This window comes from Poeciliopsis prolifica, unplaced genomic scaffold (genome assembly GCF_027474105.1).
Source record: "Poeciliopsis prolifica strain line A6 unplaced genomic scaffold, Auburn_PproV2 SCAFFOLD027, whole genome shotgun sequence".
NCBI classification, from domain to species: domain Eukaryota; kingdom Metazoa; phylum Chordata; class Actinopteri; order Cyprinodontiformes; family Poeciliidae; genus Poeciliopsis; species Poeciliopsis prolifica.
Genome location: NW_026562402.1, coordinates 304,052 through 323,242, shown reverse-complemented (window position 1 = coordinate 323,242; position 19,191 = coordinate 304,052). Strand labels below are relative to the sequence as shown.

Sequence of the window (19,191 nt, the reverse complement as noted above, 5' to 3'; positions counted from 1 at the left end):
AATAAATTTCTTTTTGCACTTCAAATTAGAAATGAACTGAAGTAATTCATCTACCACTATTCAGTAAAAATTAAAAGTCCTTATCTTATAGTGTATGCTTCCTTTACGCACCTTGTTTAATTTAAAGTCTTAAAAAATCTGTCACATAACAGCATAAACCTGGAGGTCATGCAGCCTTTCATTCCTGGAAGGAAAGCAGTTTGTTCAATGGTTAAAGAAAATGTGTTGAACCGGGTGAATGTGAGCCCTGACTATGAATATGCATTTGTGCACCTGGAGAGCAGAAATATTAGCATATCGGAGGGGTGAGGTATTAGGGGGGCAGGTACTTACTTGATGATGGGGGTGTGGAGGCTGTGGAGGCGGCAGTACAGCCTGACACCCTGTAAAAGAGAAGCACAGCGCTGCTGAGTCACAGGTCGCACACGCCTTGGATGAACATGTACCAACATGAAGACAAGGCGAGATCTGAGGAGTACAGCAACTTTCCCTCAGGTTATCGATTCAGAGTCTACAACACACATTTGTTCCTTACTTTTAGATTAGCTCATGGTGAGGGAGAAGCTCTTTCTCAACAGCATTTTTGGTGCCATGCTATAATCGTTACCTTCTTCAGGTTCAAGCAAAACCTGCAGAAGGGTGGGGTATTCACACTCCGTGAAATTTACCAAATGTTTTCACGTAGCAACCACAAACATTAATGTAATTAAAATCAGATTTTATGTGATAGAAGGGGTGGCATTTATATTTTTTATCATTTATTGCAATAAATTTAGATAAGAATTTTGATTAAACATTGTCTCAATAAACTCCAATTAATTAAGTTAATAAAAACAACACATCTGTTTTGTAGGAAGTGTTATTTTTACTGTTTTCTCCACTGCTTGATCAATAACAGTATCAATAAATATTAACAAATCTGAAAATATGGTTAAATGCAGTTACTATGTGCAGTTTGGTTACACAAGTCACACTTCATTATGTGACTGGTTTTATAAATAGTTTTGTTTTTGTTTTTGTTTTTCATAATGTGTGTTAGTTGAGTTAAGATTGCGGCATCATGCAGTCGCGGCTGTACAGTTACCTAAAATATTCAATAGTTTCTATCATCACATTTATTGTTATGACAACTGCATCACAAAATATCATGATTAAACTGTAAGTCCATAATGCCCACTCCTATTTGATGGATGATATTAAAGTAATGAATAACAAGAAAAGGATGCATTGCTTCCTGCGAGCGTGGCGTGCCACTATATTGTAGCATTTATTCCTCTGCTAGTGCTAAATTAAATCCAATAAAACAAGCTGTTTTAAGAAGTTTTCTCATTACAAATTACTTTAATTCCAAAGTTAATCCAGAGATTTCAGAAAAGCCTCAGAGGTTTTTCTGAGGTCACACCATTCTATGTTATGACATCACTGCAAAACTGCCAAGACAGGCCATCCCCCTGAAACATTTCATCCACAATCGGTCTTCATTCGAAAGCCATATCATATCATCTATTACAATTTAAAACAACAACAAAAAAAACACCTGATATTCTGGTTTTAACAAGACAAAATAAAGTCTTAACTCTACCTGATAATTTTCTCATTGAATCACTGTAAAAGGTATGTAATACTGTAAAAGGTATCTAGTATTTTATGTTTAATGTTGTAACTATGAAGTAACTGTAGACATCTTTAGTATTACTTCATGTATTTATATTTTGCTTCCATGGAGCCAAACACGTTTCCAGGAATATTTCTTCAGACTTTGTGTTTTGTTTTTGGCTCTGGATAATTTTCATCTCGTTTTAAGATCAAGGCATGAATATTTTTACAAACGTTTTTACTGTTTGATAGTTTAAAAAATGAACTCTAATGTGAAGAGTATAACCAAATATAATTGTATTTTGTTTTTTTAAAGAACTTAAAACTTTAACTTGGTGTAAATTACTTGTTTATTTACAATTTCTTCAGGTAAATCTTTTAAAAACAGTATAAATGTGTGACTCTGATAAAGTGGTAATCTGGTACCAATGTTTAGCACAAAGAGGAAAGTTAATTGTGTTGTGTTTCAGATCTTTTTACCTTTCAGATATCTGCTGCAAGTTACTGTTGGTTTTCTAGTTTTCTTACAGTTTCACACAAACGTGGCACAATATGTGCCATGTTTGTTTCTGAGTGAGAAACAAACTCAGCAACAAACATGTTTCTCGTAAGGCCAAAACATGTAATTTAAGGGACCATTTAAGTTCTATACATATTAAAAAATATTTCATATTTTTTTGTGTGTGTCTAATTTCTCACTGAGTTAAACATGGCACATCCTCAATTACAAAAACTGAAGAGAAACTGCAACCATCAGAATCCTGCAGAATTACTGATGAATTATGTATTTGCAAAAGAGTCCAAGTGCAAGGAGGAAGAAAAAGATAGAAAGGGCTGCAGGTATATTTTCACCATTCTGATGACAATTGTAATTGCAATTAAATAAAAAATTCTACACTCCTAATTATTCCCCATTATCACAATGGTTTTAATCAGTTGTGGGGATTAAGACAGTGCTTAATTGGCCAAGTACATTATTGGCTAAGTCTGGAGGCATTTGAAATTTGATGGTTTGCCAAATGATATTTCAGGAATAATTGTATAATAATTATAATAGTGTGATGTTGCTCACACAGTGACCACTGCAGCTGAACGTATCAGGCAGGTCTGTCAGGCAGAAACCATCTTCAGTTTAAAATGTAAACAAAGTATAAACTGTTTTCAACAGCTTCATATTCACGTTGTGATGTGACACATATCCACAGCCTCTTTATTTAAGCTGTTTTCATCAGACAGAAGAGATAATTGATTTACCTTTGACATGATATCTTCCAGTTCGCTGCGGGCCTTGTAGGTGCCGTCGTCATAGCGGAAGCGGTACAAGACCTGCTCATTCTTGAACTGGTGTTTGTCTGACACTGAAAGATCAGCCAAATAGAAAAATGGATTGGACTGTAGTTACCAAGAGACTAATCAGAATCCCCTGCCTGAAGTTCCTGTGTCATATGTTTGTTTTGACTTGAAAATGTGAAATGATGGCTGTTAGAAGTCTCTGGTTTCAATCAGTAGTTTGCCTAAAAGTGAGTCTGATTTCCTTTTTCCAGATGAATTATGGATGCAACTATAAATCTGAATACTGCATACAAAAATGGGATATAAACTCTAGGAAACTGCAAAGTAAGATAAAAAATGTTATTAGTAAAGCGAAAATAGAATAATTTATTTGTATTTTCTACTATTTTAGATTTTGGCTTACATATTCTGTTTCAAATCATTCTACAAATTTAACTTCCTCAGGATACAAACTAGGCCAAACATTCGAAGGAAATCTGTAGTTGTAAAATTTGTATCTGAAGAAGAAATAATAATGTTGAAATATTCAACAAACCAAATAGCTGTCAATTCTCATGAAGCCAGAACACGGCAAAAACAAGTTGCTTTTCACAAAGCCTCCGCCGCAGTGAGATGAGAAAACAATCATCGAGGACACGACAGAAACAGAGGCAGATCTGTTCCACCACAACAAGCTGGCATTGACAAAACAAGCTGCTGGTTTTGCCTCAGTCTAGACTTGAAATCCCCCCATACAACCAAAGGAATGCACCAGAAAATGATCTTTTGGAACGTGTTAAACATGGGAGTTATCGAGGATAAGAAACCATCGCTGGGTTGAACCTAGAGCTGAGCTGACGTCAGAAGTGGAAACATTGGCGCTTAAACACGTTTCAATGAGTCCAATGTGTAATTGAATGCAGAGATCAATGAGACGTTGTCTTTTATTGATATTACAACATGTAGGGAAAGATTCCTTAAAAGATGGTTTGATTTTGCCTGTGAGGCATAGATCTCTAGGCTTGGAGGGGCCGTAAGTGAGAGTCTCTGGGGGTTTCCACAGGTTTTAGGGAACATAAATGTTGGCTTTCAGCAAACTTTCCCCAGAGCACCTTGTCTAAACTGTGACAGTGGATTGCACTTAGAATGTGCCACTCCAGCAACATCCTGGACAAATACATTCATGCATTATTTATGAGGCGTGGTTGTGTGTAAATTGTCATTGTTGATGTACAATTTAGTCTGGAGAACCCGAGAGTGTCAATAATAGAAATAATGATACAAAAAAAAAAAGAAGAGGAAAAGAAAATCAGCAATTCAAAGAAAATTGAAATCCTGACTCAGGAAAACAATAAAACTGAGTCTAAGTCTAACTAAAGCAAACAAATTTCTCTCACACACACGCAAGCACACACAGAGAGAACCACAAGTGGCAATGAACAGTCAGAAGTAAAAAATAAAGATTTTATGTAGAAAATAGGAAAAGGGAAAGAAAGAAAATTAGAAAGAAAGAAAAATAAATAAACAAAGGGAGAAAGAAAGAGAAATAAAAACAAAGGGAAGAAAAGAATAGATCAACGTTACCATGGTGAATGATGCCATTTTCCAATAAGGCCTGTCCCAGGTTCACTCCCTCATCGGCGTTGCTGATCTCTCCACTTTCAATCAGCCACGACACAAACTCACTGAGGGAGGAGAAAAAGAACCGATGAGGACAGCTGTCTTTAAACTAATCCTTCGTTCATCGTTTAATCACCAAAATTGCAAGGCTTCAAAACCGTTAAGTGGAGAAATTACTGATTTGAGTCTTTCAATACTAGAGATGTCAGTTCAGTGTTTGTCATCTGGAACGAACAGGAGAGAGTCTGCCTGGTTTGCCAGCAGCATCCCAATGTGTGACTTAAAACACATCAGATGCCACCTGCAGCATTCAGCTAATCAAGGGCCAAACAATGGGGGGGCAAATGATAGGGCCAAATGATGAGGGCTAAAAAATTGAGGATTTTCTCTTTGGTCTGTGCTGTTTTTAGTTCTCTTGCCCCCTGACTCCTCAGCTGGCCCGCCTGTCCCCTGGGAAGCTTCTTGTTGACACGGCGGTGGAAGGTTATTTTTACCCAGGGCCTTTTTTCTCTTCCAAGAAGAGCAAAATGATTTCAGTGTAACTGAGACCACAGGTAGAGATGTGAAGTGTATTCTACAGATGAGCTCCTTCACAAAAATCCATCATTTCTACCTGGCATGCTGGCCATCCGTATTGAAGCTCTCATCTTTTCTCTGAGACAGTGTCGCCTAACAAATGTTTGAGGGAGAAAATGAGTTTATTCCTCCTTCACCTCTCTTCATCTTTCTCAGATAATCAATCAGAGGGAATCTGAGAAATGATTTGTATTTTATAGTTGCAATCAGTAATCCTGACAAAGAAGCAACATTAAAAGGTGTCTGGGTGTTTAGATCTGCAGTTCAGACTGTACATATGTTTTCTGATATGTTTTGATTTTAATGTTGGTATGAATGTGTTTTTCACTTTCTTAAAATGGTAATTGTTTTTGGTTTGTTTGTTTTATCTCCTAATCTCTTTTCATGCTCATTTCTGACTCAGGTGGTAAACCACCTGAGTTAACTGATCTTGTCAAGATCAGTTAAAACTGATCTTGACAAGAGGAATAACTTAACACCAGGGGGTTTGAGTGCATGTGCGTGTAATGTAAGAGCCAAGTTAATTTTGGACCCAGATGTAACGGGAGCAGATTTTATGAGCACGATGAGCCGAGTGAAGGGATGTGATGGGAGGGATGAAAGCAAGGATAAAGTAACAGTTCACTATCCATCTTGTGTTAATTCATTCTGCTGAACCTGCGAGAAAAACAGGAAGACATATTTCCCTGGTACTTCTTGATAAAGGATCCTGATCACAACTTCTCCAGGCTTTCATGAGTTTAAAAATAAGAAAAAGAGAAAAATTGTGAACAAAGGATATATTAGACATTAAATAGACATTTAAAGCTGTCAAACAGTATCTAAAAGACTTTAGGATTTATATTATTGGTGGTAAAGTCCTTTTGTCTGCTTGTTAGGAAGGTTTCTCAGCTGCATTTTACACCATTATTCATATGGTGATAAGTGGACAAAGTTTACTTGTTATTCTGAAAAGTAAAGGTTTTTTTCTGCCATTAGTGACACTAAAATAAAAATTTAATCTGCATATGTATCATGAAGCAAAATTTTCTTCCAGGGGTTTTTTATGTTTTATAATCATATAAACATTAGTACATTATGCACTGGAAGCACAAATAGAGATAATTCTGTAATCCCTTAATTTCTGTTAAATTCAAAACTACTAGCTCTACCAAAAACCAGCAATGATATTTTTGTTTTATGTTTATGGGGTTGTTGTTGTTTTTTTGGGTTTTTTTTTTACATTTGACAAATTATGCAGTGTTAAAGTTTTAATTGTAGAAAATTAGGAATCGATACTGGTCTTTAACCTTGATTGGTGCTCGAGAGTCATCTAAAATATCTATTTTATGACAGTTTTGCAATTAAAGTTCTGAAACATTGAACTGTTTTTCTAAAGTTTTCTGTTATGTGTCGGAACTACACCAGTTTTTGTTTGGATTTTCTGCTTCTTAATGTTTCCATGAGTCATAAGTAAAAGTAAGTTCCTCGTCAACCCTAAAAAGCAATAAACTGTCAACTGCAAGGGGAATCAAAGTTTGGGGAAAGCATTCAAAACATAAAGAAAAACTTCAAAAGTCACCTGAAATGACTGAAGAGAATTATCAAGACGTTTTTAACACTGGAAGTATAACGAAACTGGGCAAGATTTAAGACTTATAATAACTCATAGTAATAGTGTTTTTTTCTGTAAATTGGACAATATGCAATGGTTCAACTTTCTGAACCATTGCATACTTATTTTTAAATTGCCCAAGCTCCATTTTCTGTGTACATCCGGCCAGGACCAGATCCTTTCTTTTTAGAACTAATTTATCAACGAGAATTCACAGTCTTCACATTTAGCAAGGAAGAGGAACAGACAGAATTTCTCCTCACTGGAGGCAAAAACAAACCTGCAGCCAAAAGATGACGAGACACAAGCTAACCCCATTATGAACCCAAATACCTGAAAACTTACCTGTTTTTAGCTGGAAGACATCTCATGGCATGAAAATATAGGGTCAAGATGAAAAGGTAAGCTATTGCTTTAAACCTCACAGAGTATTTTAAGTCATGAAATTATTTCAAAATCAGCCATTTGTAATTTTGGACAGCAGATAGTTGATGGGATCAGGCTACAAAGACAACCAGTAGCTATCCAACCAGCAGTCAGTCTCTCATAATGAAATATGTCAATGTCAATGTCAATGTCAAATTTATTTATATAGCACTTTAAAACAGGTATAAAACTGCACCAAAGTGCTGCACAGGAACGACAGTAACACAAATAGATAAAAACAGAATATCAAAAAATTGCTTCAGCTAAAAGTCAACGAATAAAAATGAGTTTTGAGAAGCGATTTAAAATGATCCAGGCTGCTAGCAGATCTAATCTGAAAAGGCAAATTGTTCCATAAATTAGGAGCAACAACAGAAAAAGCCCAATCTCCTTTCCTTAGTCGGGTCCGAGGGACTGTCATTAAAAGCTGATTGTTTGATCTGAGGGTTCTGGACACAGACTGAAATTTTAAAAGGTCCTGAAGATAAGGGGGAGCTAACCCATTTAAAACTTTATAAGTTAATAAAAGAATCTTAAAATCTATTCTATACATAACAGGCAGCCAATGTGAATTGACCAGCGTAGGCCTTATATGGTCGTGCTTCCTGGTTCCTGTAAGAAGCCGTGCCGCTGCATTCTGGATCATTTGAAGTCGATGAATCTGTGATTTAACCATGCCACTATATAAAGAATTACAATAATCCAGACGAGTGGTAATGAAGGCATGGATCAGTCCTTCAAAGTCCTTAAAACAAAAATAAGATTTGATTTTTGCTAAAATCCGTAGGTGATAAAAACTCGATTTAACGACAGAACTAACTTGTTTATCGAGCTTTAAACAGCTATCAAAAGTAAAGCCAAGATTCCTAACTGAGGTCTCACAAAATTGAGCTAAAGAACCCAGAATCTGATCTGGATTTGTAGTGTAAAGACTTTGGCCAAATAATATAACTTGAGTTTTTTTTTTTTTTTTTTTTATTTAGGTGAAGAAAGTTTTGTCCCATCCAAGATTTAACTTCAGCCAAACAATCTGTCAATGACTGAAGAGATTCATTATTTCCATTTTTTAGTTTAAGGGGCATATAAATCTGGACGTCATCTACAAAGCAATGAAAGGAAACGTTAAATTTATGGAAAATCTGACCTAGAGGTAATAAATATAAAATGAACAAAATGGGACGTAAAATTGAGCCTTGGGGGACGCCATACTTTAAAGGTTTGGCCCCAGAATAGCATTGGTGAAGATTAACTGTGAAAGTTCTATTTTCTAAATAAGATTTGAACCATTCAAATACTGGGCCTCTCAGGCCAACACAATGTTTTAATCTGTTTAAAAGAATCTGATGATCAACAGTGTCAAATGCAGCGCTCAGATCTAAAAGTAATAAAACCGCAACATTGCTTGAATCAACTGTTAAAAGAAGGTCATTATAAACTCGAAGCACAAAATCATAATGAGGACTGAAGCTGCACTTTACCAGAAAGGCAAATGCAGAGATAATGAAGAGAGCACTCATCTGCAGGACATGACAGCTGGAGACACATGGGAGGGGCTTGATTGGTAAGAAACACTGAGCCAGGTAAAATAAGGTGGATCAGACCAGAAGGACAGAAATTACACTGATGAGGGTCATCTGTAATTGAATGCTGTTCCGAGATGAGCTGAGAGGTTTGGTACAAAACATTACAGAGAAAAGAGCATGATGCAGCCTGGGGACAGGTCAGAGGTAAAGACAAAGTCAACCCAAGGCTGTTTTTTTTTTTTTTTACCCACATTCAACTTTTCCACTGAAGTCTGAACAGCACAATGCTGATCTGTTCCCCCAAAACAAGAATCAGTTTGGGCCCACGTTCATATGTGAGACTAAATCAGCCATATTTAGTATGAATCTGATTGTTTTCAAGGCGACTGCTGTCAGTATGATACTGTCACTGTTTATCCGACATTGAGGTTACAGAGCCTTTGTTACTAGTTTTGATTTCTTTTTCTGAGCTCTCTTCATCTCATTATGTTTTTGTGATAATCCTGTCAGCTCCCCTTTCTCCTGAAAATATATAGAAATATCATCAAAACGATATTAGTCTCACATCATGGGAGGATGCTGTAATAGTAGTTAGTCCAGTTTGGTGAATTTTTCTGCCTTTAAGTAAAGAATTAAAGAGGGAAATATAAAAACCTCCATGAGGCAGAGTCCTTAATACCAACAGAGTTCCTGTTTGGTTTCAGTAGAATCTGTTCTGTTTGTGATCCTGTTCCGTTTGAGTTATTGTTTCCCTGTTTGGGAGCAGTGTGAATTTCTATGCTGGTTCAGGATCTCATAACCTCTCATGAGTTTAGACCAAGTTAGAGAAATCTGAGTAAACCTCTCCTCTGTATGGCCTCTTGAAAAAGTTCAGCTAAACATTCTCCTCCAATAAAAGTCTCCATGTGTCACTGCTTGCCAGATAATATGAATACTTCAGACCTGGACCAAGTTGGCCCCTTTATAACTTGGGGCAGGGAGGCCTCATTATGGACAAGGAGATGTTGGGATAAAGCGCTGCAGGCATTCTGCCAGGACTCTGGGGGGAGAGACTATTGAAAGCTAGCTGATCTTACGTAACGTTTTGTAAAGATCCCCATGTGAAAAGCGCCATGTTCCAGTCACATTCCTGGAACGCAAAGAAACCAGACAGGAACGCCAACACTCACTTTCCCATGAAGCACTTGGGCACAATGCTGAGCTTCTTACGGCGGTCCTTGATCAGGTGCCTGTTCTTGGTCATCATCATGTGGTAGAGTTTCTCTCCCTTCTCAGCGATCATCACATAGGCGTCCCGCTCCATTCCCAACTTCAGACCTGGAAAACAAGCAAGAGGTGAGCCAGACAGGTTTTGCACATTTCAGCCAGGGCCGAGGGGGTGGAGAGGATAACTCTGTATGGGGTGGAGTCACATGGGGGAAAGATATAAAAGAGCCAAGAACAACATCCAGGAGATCCAGATATCCAAACTTGATTGAAATGTATTAAAGGGAAAAGGCAAACACACCTCATGGTGCTGTTATAGGCCAGCACCTTTTTCCTCAACAATCTGCCAGGCCCAGCAGAGACAAAGCAGAGTGGAAGCCCCACAGACTTCAGAGTGAGGCTGAGTGAAGTTCAGGAGATCATGGGGAAAATTCTGATCTGGCTTCCAGGTTTTTACTTGTTAGCCATTGTTCCTGCACTGTGCAGTGGAGTCCACTGTGGTCCCTGTGAAATACTGCTAGTATTTCACAGGGCTTAGCTAGTGATGAACTTCTGAACTGGACTCAGAAACTCTGTGATTCAAGTAATTGAACTCCATGTCGAAAGGACTTCATAATCTGCTTAACTCCTTCTAGCGGCATATCAACTGCTGCTTACAACCCAGGAAAGGTTGGATATGGTTCATTAAATTATAACTTTCTGCTCTGAAAGTTTACCAATGCTGATATAAAATGTCAACGCTGTATTTGCGTCACAGTGACCGTTCTCCATGGCAAACACACACTTCTGCACTGCACTTGATATAATTATAATTAATGAATGTTCACAAAGCTTGTTAAGCTACTGAAAATTAATTAATGCTTCAACAATCCAACAATAAGTCAGATATTCTCTCTCTAAGTTTAATTCAGTTGTATTTTGCATTAAATTGAAGAGCAAAAAGCAAAAAATAAATGTGTGTTTAGTATGAGGGGAAAAAGCTGATAAGCTGACCAATACTCTTTCTTATAAAAATTACATTTGATATTTGTTTTTCAATAGGAAATAATTTCTACAGAGAAAAGGCTGCAACTTGGGGAAAGTTTGGAGAAATATACATGGATCGTTTTTAATTGTCGACTTTTCAGACAGTCAAATTTTCAACTGAACCACAAGTTAGAAAAATATTTGTAATCAGGAAGAAATGGAAATCATGTTGTTGCAGGAAAAAGTAAAGATAGGAGCAGACTACAAACCTGCAATCAGAGGACCTGTAATAGATGATGGGGAAACTAAGAAGTCGTGAAGTTAAAGTGTACTTTGGGTCTGAAAGCTGAAGCTAGAGACTGAAAGAAACATTCCAATAAGTTACAGAGTCTATTACCAACCTCCGCTGATGAAAGCAGGGTTATATTACATTTGGTGGCTGTAGCGGACTTAAACAATAAATGTCACTGAACAACGGGGCCTCTCCTGCTGTTCCAGCTGCTTTAAGGTGACCTAATTTTCCTGTGAGTGCAGAATAAAACCAGAAACACTTTCACTGAGCTGCTGTCCCTCACACTGACACCCCCCCACACACACATACACACGCACAAATGCTGATAAGACACAACACTCCCAGCTGGCAACACCAAAGATTTTCAGATGAGCTCATCTGAAAGATCCTGACACATGGAGCTTTCAGCTGAGCTCTACAAAAGCTTCTGGTTTATCCTAAAAGGTAACTGTGCGTTTAAAATTAAAGGTGAAAACACTCAGTGCTAGGACTGAAAACTTATACTGTTACCATACAGATAGGAGTAAAGAGTTAGGTACACTAAAAGTAAAGCATGAGGTAGAAAGTGTAAGAGAGGAGCAGCAAGTGGAGAAACTGGGCAGTGTGACTGATCTAGCACCTGTTAGCCTTAGGTCGATTTCCGCCACGGTGAAACTCAACACCATGAGCTGCAGCAGCCTTCAGACTTTATGAACTCCTTTCACTGGGATCAAACACTGCTACCGCCAACTAAATGGGAATTTAGCTTAAAAATTTTAAAGTAAAAAAAAAAGAAAAAATAAAGCTAATTTCAGTAATGCCAACATTGGTATCAATATTAGCATGAAGCTAGTTTATTCCCAACTAAACTGGAAGCAGAACAGAGCCCTTTGAATTCATTAGCTTTGATGATCCAGTTTTGTTTTTTAGCATCGATACTATCAAGTAGCCAAAAGTTCTGGCAGCCAAAACATAATCAAGACAGATGGCAGGACCAGAGCAGGTGGGAACTTAGTCTGAGGTGAAAGATGGCAGATAGAACAAGTAAAGGAGAAACAACGATATCAGCTTTCACCACTGATCTCAGAGCTGTAAAAATGACTTACAATCATGAAGATAAAGAAAATTATAGGGGATTTTCTTCTTTCTTCTAATGTGTTTACAAATGCAAGTACAAGTTTAAATTTCATACAGAAACAAAACTGAGGAGGTCCAAATCATATATATATTTATCCAGTTATCAAACTGCAGGTCATGTCATTTCTGCTAGACATAACCAACATCCTGGCATAATTTAGGCTCAATATCTGATGACTCTTCTTAACAAAAATGGCAGAATAAATTATTTTGTTTGGTTTCTTTGTATCAACTCAACAGTTTTTAATAAAACTTTAAGAAGGCCGTGCCAGCGTTCATATGTGTTTGGTATCAGTGTTGTGTTGGAACACCAAACTATGTTCAACACTCAACTGATTAAACTGGTTACAAGAAATCACCACAACTTAAGCATATAGTAAACTGGGAACTGTCTAAACAACAGTTCCCACCAGTTCAATAAAGCTAGTTTAATATCATCATTAACCAAGCAGCTGGTTCTGACCAGGAGACATTTTATTCACAAATCAAAACCTTTAATCTTGACTGTAATTTGCAGCTGCCCACATCCACAAGCCAGATGCCTTGTAGAGTAAAGTTTCATGGTCAGATGGGAATATACAGCCATTCAATATAAATGTTTAGAGTATTTAAAGTGAAGCTCACAGGCTAGATGGCACTGGAACCAACTGCTGAGTGGTTTCTTCATGCAGACATGTTTCAGTGGTGCTTCAGGAAAATATTATTAGATAACCTCTACTTATCTGATCATATGGATCGGTGACTATAGAACTATGCCTACTGCTATTCTATCTCAGAAATTTGAGATGGATTCTGCTTTTAGCATCTCCGTTTGTAAAAACGTGTCAGATAAAAAGAACAATGATCAGCTAGACATCTGCTTTTTCAAACATTTTGATTGTTGAATATTGAGTTTTGCAGCCGCCTTTACAAGCTACCAATAATGGAAAACTAAGAAAACAAACAAACACCTCTACAGTAAAGTTGGATGATATAAATGTTTAATAACAGCCAGAGCATTCATTCTGAAACCTGAGGTTAAAATCTGCTTCCTGAGCCAAAACCAAAAAAATTGGAGGTACTATTAAAATGTATTCTTTTTTTTAAAGAAAAAAAAAGTATTACTCACTCTCTCTTTGCTCCCGTTCCCTCAAGATGGCATCCAGCCACTTCTGCTTGTCCTCTGCATTTTTGGCCATGCAGACGAACCACTTGTTCTTAGCCGTGTTGTGAATTTTCCAGCCATTAGTCACTGTGTAGTTGTTGCTGTGATAGTCGGCTAGAAAGAAAAGAATGAATGAATTTAATAGAAGAAGAGGTGAACATGGAAAAGATCAAACTTGAGATTATCTCAACAATCCTTGAAAAGTATTTAGCCATCAATGTGACACATGACAGCATGACAGGAAGCTGCTCTGCTCAGGTGAGGTTAAGGGTCCACATGTAAAGGCGGTGCAGCAGAAAACCAGCACTGCTGTTAACATACAACACAGTGGTGGTGGCAGCATGAGGTGAACATGCATCAGACTACAGGCATGTTACAATGTGACGATCCCCTCCTGTCCAGTAGGTGTCTCCAGTCCACTATTTGTTTGTTTTTTTGTTCTTTTCAGGAAGCAGGTAGATAGCTGTTAATAAAACGCACCAGGCAGTTGGTTTATACTGACATCCAGTCAGTCACCAGTTTGCTTGATTGGCCTCCGGACCAGATCGGAATAGGCAGCATTGGTCCACGCTTCTCTGACTGGTTGTGCTGTTCTCCCGGAGCAAATTTTGACCAAAATAAATTATTGTTTCTATGGTTCCACTTGTCTGTCTCCCATTTTTGTCATCGCCTACGAGTGGGGCGTGACAAATGGGGGCTCGTGGTGGTGGCAGCATCAGGTGAACATGCATCAGACTACAGGCATGTTACAGGTAAACCATTCACTTTCAGTTATACAACACTGGAACAGTCATGATTTAAAATATTAAATCAGAATTCAGAAGACGGTGATTTTACACTGGATGAAATAAATTTGGAGAACACAACAAATCTGATTTTAAAAACTTTGAAAAGCATATGTCTGTATTGGTAAATAATATCTAATTTCAATAACATCATAAATGATTATAACATAACATTCAGGTCATTTCAAGCTGCTGAAAGTCTATTTTTTAAGAACTCTTTCTAGTTTTTTCATAAGATTTTTACATTTTTTGCACTCGTGACCTTTATTTAAAGGGGCAGTGTAATGTGTTTTCAACAACAGATAAATACAACATCCCCATACTTCATTATTTCATTATAAAACAGGAGGTATGATGAATGAAACCTCCTGGTTTTACATTCATCAACTGGCATTCAAACTACAAACAGCTTTAAATAAAGAAAATAATGTGAGTAATCAAACTGCTGACATTAAGCGTATCTCTGAAGAGACATAAAGTCAAAGTTGAACATAAACATCTAATAAAGAAGATAAACTGTAATGTAAAAGCAGTAATGGAGCACTGACATGAGAATCTTTCCCTGCTCTGATCCATTTAGCTGCAGGTGAGCGGCCCTCTGAATAATGAATGCCCACTGGTAATGGGGTGCATTAGTCTCATACTCAAAGGTTGTATAAATAGATTTGATACTTTAGGCACTGCGGGGAGCCGCTTCTGCAGCAGAGCTGTGTGATCTGGCAGAACGGAGAAAAGAGATACCCTAAAAATCCCCCAAAAGAATCAGCAAACACAATCTGGACAAGTAAAAAAAAAAAAATTTAAATGACGTGGAAAGTGATTTCTCTATTTTCATTTCTGTTTCCAGTCACACCCGTGTTTCACAACTTTGACACTCCGTGATCAGATAACCTGAAAGTGGGACCCCCGGACTCAGCAAGTAAAGCTTGTTTTTCTCTGTGGTTTCCCTTTCAGAAACCAGAATATGATAGCAAGCAGCTAACATAAAGGCAAAAGAAAAAAAAAACAGTCATGTGAGCTTGCAGAAATACACTGCCAGCTTAGCGAATACAGAAACAGAGAGCAAGAGATTAAAAAAGAGGAAACTTGAGCGGAAGATCAAGTGTTTCTACACCGGAAAACAAAAACTGCACCAACCCCAACAAACCACAATAATAGAAGAAAAAAGAGAGACCATATCAGCAAACAGACGAGCTGCACATCATTCTACAAACTTGAACTGGAGGACATCAGATTTGAGTCACTATTGAGATTCTGCACTTCAAATTTACATGTATTTATAAGGCCGCTGCGCAGCAACTGACATCTAAAGGTGCACATGGCTTGCAAGCTACATCCTGTTCAGGACTCGGTGCAAGCATGGCACTCCACCCAAACTGTCAACAAGTCCCCGATTCAAATCAGACAGGTGGGCTAAAACAGCACAGCTTGCATGAACCAAGATGGAAAATGAGAAGGGAGAGCGCGGTGCACCAACTGAAAGGAGCAACTGTTGCTTTTGTTTTATCTTCTTCCTTTCAGTAAATTCATAAATTGATTGGTGAAAAACATTACATCTTACTAAATCATTTTGGTTTGGTTCCCATTTTAAATACCTCAAGAATTTTTCATCAAGATACATGAGCTTGTTTTAAAGGGGGAGCATTATGTTTTCCAGGCATAAAGTACCATTCTATAGCCCAACCAAAAAACTGTTACCTTCAATTTTTATAAAAATGTTGTATACATGTATCTCAAACATGACAAAATAAACCTGACTTTGTAATTGAGTGCCTTGAAATTGGGCCTTTCTCTCTTTAGGAAGCTCCTGTTCTTTCTGAAGCTCCGCCTTGATGAAGTCATTCCAACATGGCTCCTCTATTGACCTTTTAACAACATTTCTACCAGCAGCTCTGAGCAGTAGCTCCTATAATGAGCTCAGCAGTTCCACCAGATTTTTGCTAATTGCTGCTGGCTCGTCTGAAGGAGCTAAATAGGAGGGGCTGCTTCGACAGGCTGAAGCTGAGAAGAGCAGCTCACAGGAGGAGTTGTGCCTTTGGTACACTTAGGTGTTTAGCACAGCTGAATAGTTGTCATGAAGATTAAAGGATTTCTCAAACAAAACTCCAGGATTATTTCAGATGAGAAAATAATATAATATGACTTAAAGTTCAAAGTGATTGTTTTTACACAATTCTGCCTCTTTATGTATGTAATTTCTTCATTTTGATTAAACAAAGTACACTGGATAATTATTGAATTCATAATGAGACATCTGTTCCATGTTAAATAATTACGTCAGTGGAACTACGACATATTCGTCAATATATCGGAAATACTGAATTAAAACAACTCCTGCATCTTGCTGAATCTTACTTGTAAGTCAGTTTGATCTTATTTTCAGAACACTAAGATATTTGCGCTAGAACAAAAATATTTGGTAAGAAGTAGTGTTTTTTCAGTGTGTTTAATAGGAAATGAGCTGAAAGACTGGTTTAACGCATCCTGATATATAAACACAAACCTGTTCCGTCTTCCACGTTTTCCACTTCCATCACCTCAGTGTTGATCCGGCCTCTGAACACATAGAGAGGCCCGTTGATGGACTTCGTCCTCTTGGTGGATTTCTTCCCAGACACTCTGAGAGAAGGGACAACACTGCGGTTACGCTCCGGAAGAATAAACACCAGCTGATGCCAGCACCATGCGCTACTAAAACAACCCTCTGAAAACACGCAGACATCCACAGAGTTCCAAATGCACAGGGTGTGTGCTTGTTTTGGTTTTCACATGGTAAATAATGAGTTTACATTAATGGGAATGAACCGTTTTTATTTTTATGGCTCCTCAAGTTTGGATGCTTTCCTGTTTCCTTTCACCAACACATGGTTCTTTTTCTTACCTGGACTTCCTTTTGCAGTAAACTAAAAGGTTGTCGAACAGAAAGAAGGCGCGTTCCTGGATGTTGCCCGCAGAGATTTTCAGGAGATTTCCATGAAGGAGCAACTCCGTGCAGATATCTGTCAGGTTGGTTCCCTACAGGAAAAACAAGAAAAAAAAAAACCCAAAAAACTGAAATAGATTAATCTGAGCACAGTTGTGCTGTGTGCATTCTAAAACAAAGAGTTCACAACCTCTACAGAACACTGTCAAAATTAGACTTTGGCACCGATAGCGGCTTGTTGACATTCTTATTGTCAATGATAGGAAACATAACTGACCCCACCAAAAACATTTGCTGGCTTTTATAGACAAAACTAAGATGCTTATAAGAAAAAAACAAACAAAAAAAATAACAGCAGAAGAGCTGAAATGTTAAAAAGAGTTGAAGTCCAGAGAAGAACTGTTCGTTTTGAGAGCCGAACCTTACAGAACGAGTCAAACAAACTTCAACATTTTAGATTTACTCGCTTCACAAAAACAATCTAAATCCTGTTGTGGTTGATGTTGTTTTTAGTCTTGCATGTTCAATCTCATCTGACCAGAAAACCTTTTTAAAATTTGCACAGTCTCCTCTGTGCAAATTGCAAACGTGACTTCTTAGGGATTTTGTTCAGAAAAGGTTTTCTTTCACTGGAGTTCTGTATCTCTGCAGCTCCTCAAGAGTTGGCATGATGGATTGAAGGTGGATGATCATTTCTTGGTAGTTTCCTCCGTTCTCTATTAGTTATCAGAAGATGGTGTAAAGAATATTCTGTGACATTCTGTGGATTGCAGTTTTCAGGATGATTACTGATCTTTAAAAGCCTGTCGATTCATATTTTGGCCGATAACCAATTTTTTTTTGTCTGAAAAGTTGCTAAAGTGGCAAACATGGGGGTGAAATTCTGTGTGACGGACGAGCCGTCATGATCTGAGAGTCGAGTAAAGAGTCCGTGTTAGCAAATATATACAAACATGCACAGTTATCAACTAACCTGTTTCTTTTCCTTTTAGTTTGGATTGAGGCGGTTCATCGTGGGTGCACACGTGGTGTTCTCGTTTGACGTTCATTCTAATCGGTTATTTTCAGGTAGATGTTTTTCCGGTTTTCTTTTGAGTGAAGTTGTTTCCGGTTTGGAGCACACCGGGAGCGAATTATGTGATGTGGTGTAGTCATCACAATGTTTTGGCTGTTTTTTTTTTTGTTTGTTTGTTTGAGTGTATTTTGATTATAAATTGATTTATTTTTCCCTATTATTATTTTGTATATTTCAAGGATTTGAGTTAGAAATAATTGCATAGTTTTTTTTTTGTTTTGTTTTGTTTGATGGGACTTCCTCTGGGCGGAGCCTGCGGCTACAAAAGCAGGGCTCTGTTTCACAGAGGTGTAGTCTGCACCTAGATGCTAGAAGTGTCACATTGGAGGTGATAAACTGGGACTTGAAGGTACTGCTGTGCCGTTTTGATTTTTAACTCGTTTTGGACATTTTTGTTAATACCCTTCATCGGCCGCCTTTGATTCACTGTATTGATAGAAAATAAAATTCATTAAGATAATCTCTGGCCTTGGCCCGTCAATCTTTATGTGTGGTGGCCCAAGTCATAGTAGAACCCCGTCACATTCTGTCTGGACTTCATTCCGCGATATGCAGCCTGAAGAGCGATGGCGGCTCTTCTGACCTTTTGGTAACACTTTGTTTGAATCTCCTTAAGTTTCTGGGATCTAAACCTCTGCTGTATGACAGTCACTGCCCAGCATCGTTTCTTAAAGGCTGTTTGCTGTTTGAGTCTCCTGAAATTAGCTTGAATGATAGCAGCGGCTTTGTGCATTTTTGCAATTTGAGTCCGTGTATGATGGCCTCTTATTGAGCTTTATCTACTTTTTGTACTTTTTATAAATAATTGTGTTGTAGTTTTCTTGTTTTGTATTTACAGTTTTTTTTTTTGTTTTTTTTTTTGATAAAGTTAGTTAGTAGTAGAGTCATTTTAATCTTGCTTGTAGAATCTTTGTTTGTTTTAAGCAAGACAAATTACTGATTTCCAGGAATGAAAGATAAAAACTTCTGGCATATTTAAAAAAAAAATTAATTAAATTGCACTGTCCCTCCCAAATAAATTAAATTATTGTTAACTTGTTAATCGCACACGTTCAGGCATGACCTGGTGGATGGCTT

At 37.7% G+C, this 19,191-nt stretch overlaps 1 protein-coding gene across 4 annotated transcripts in view; it reads right to left on the bottom strand.

Moving 5' to 3' along the window:
• Positions 1–19,191, bottom strand: part of prex1 (phosphatidylinositol-3,4,5-trisphosphate-dependent Rac exchange factor 1) — a 99,593-nt gene that overhangs the window by 38,619 nt on the left and 41,783 nt on the right. For all 4 annotated transcript variants that reach the window (XM_055048693.1, XM_055048695.1, XM_055048692.1 and 1 more), the window contains exons 7-13: positions 16,998–17,131; positions 16,620–16,735; positions 13,296–13,445; positions 9,777–9,924; positions 4,453–4,553; positions 2,851–2,954; positions 334–383 (exon numbers count right to left, since the gene is read on the bottom strand). In XM_055048693.1, coding sequence (XP_054904668.1) covers positions 334–383; positions 2,851–2,954; positions 4,453–4,553; positions 9,777–9,924; positions 13,296–13,445; positions 16,620–16,735; positions 16,998–17,131 — 803 coding nt within the window. The remainder of the gene's footprint in view (positions 1–333; positions 384–2,850; positions 2,955–4,452; positions 4,554–9,776; positions 9,925–13,295; positions 13,446–16,619; positions 16,736–16,997; positions 17,132–19,191) is intronic.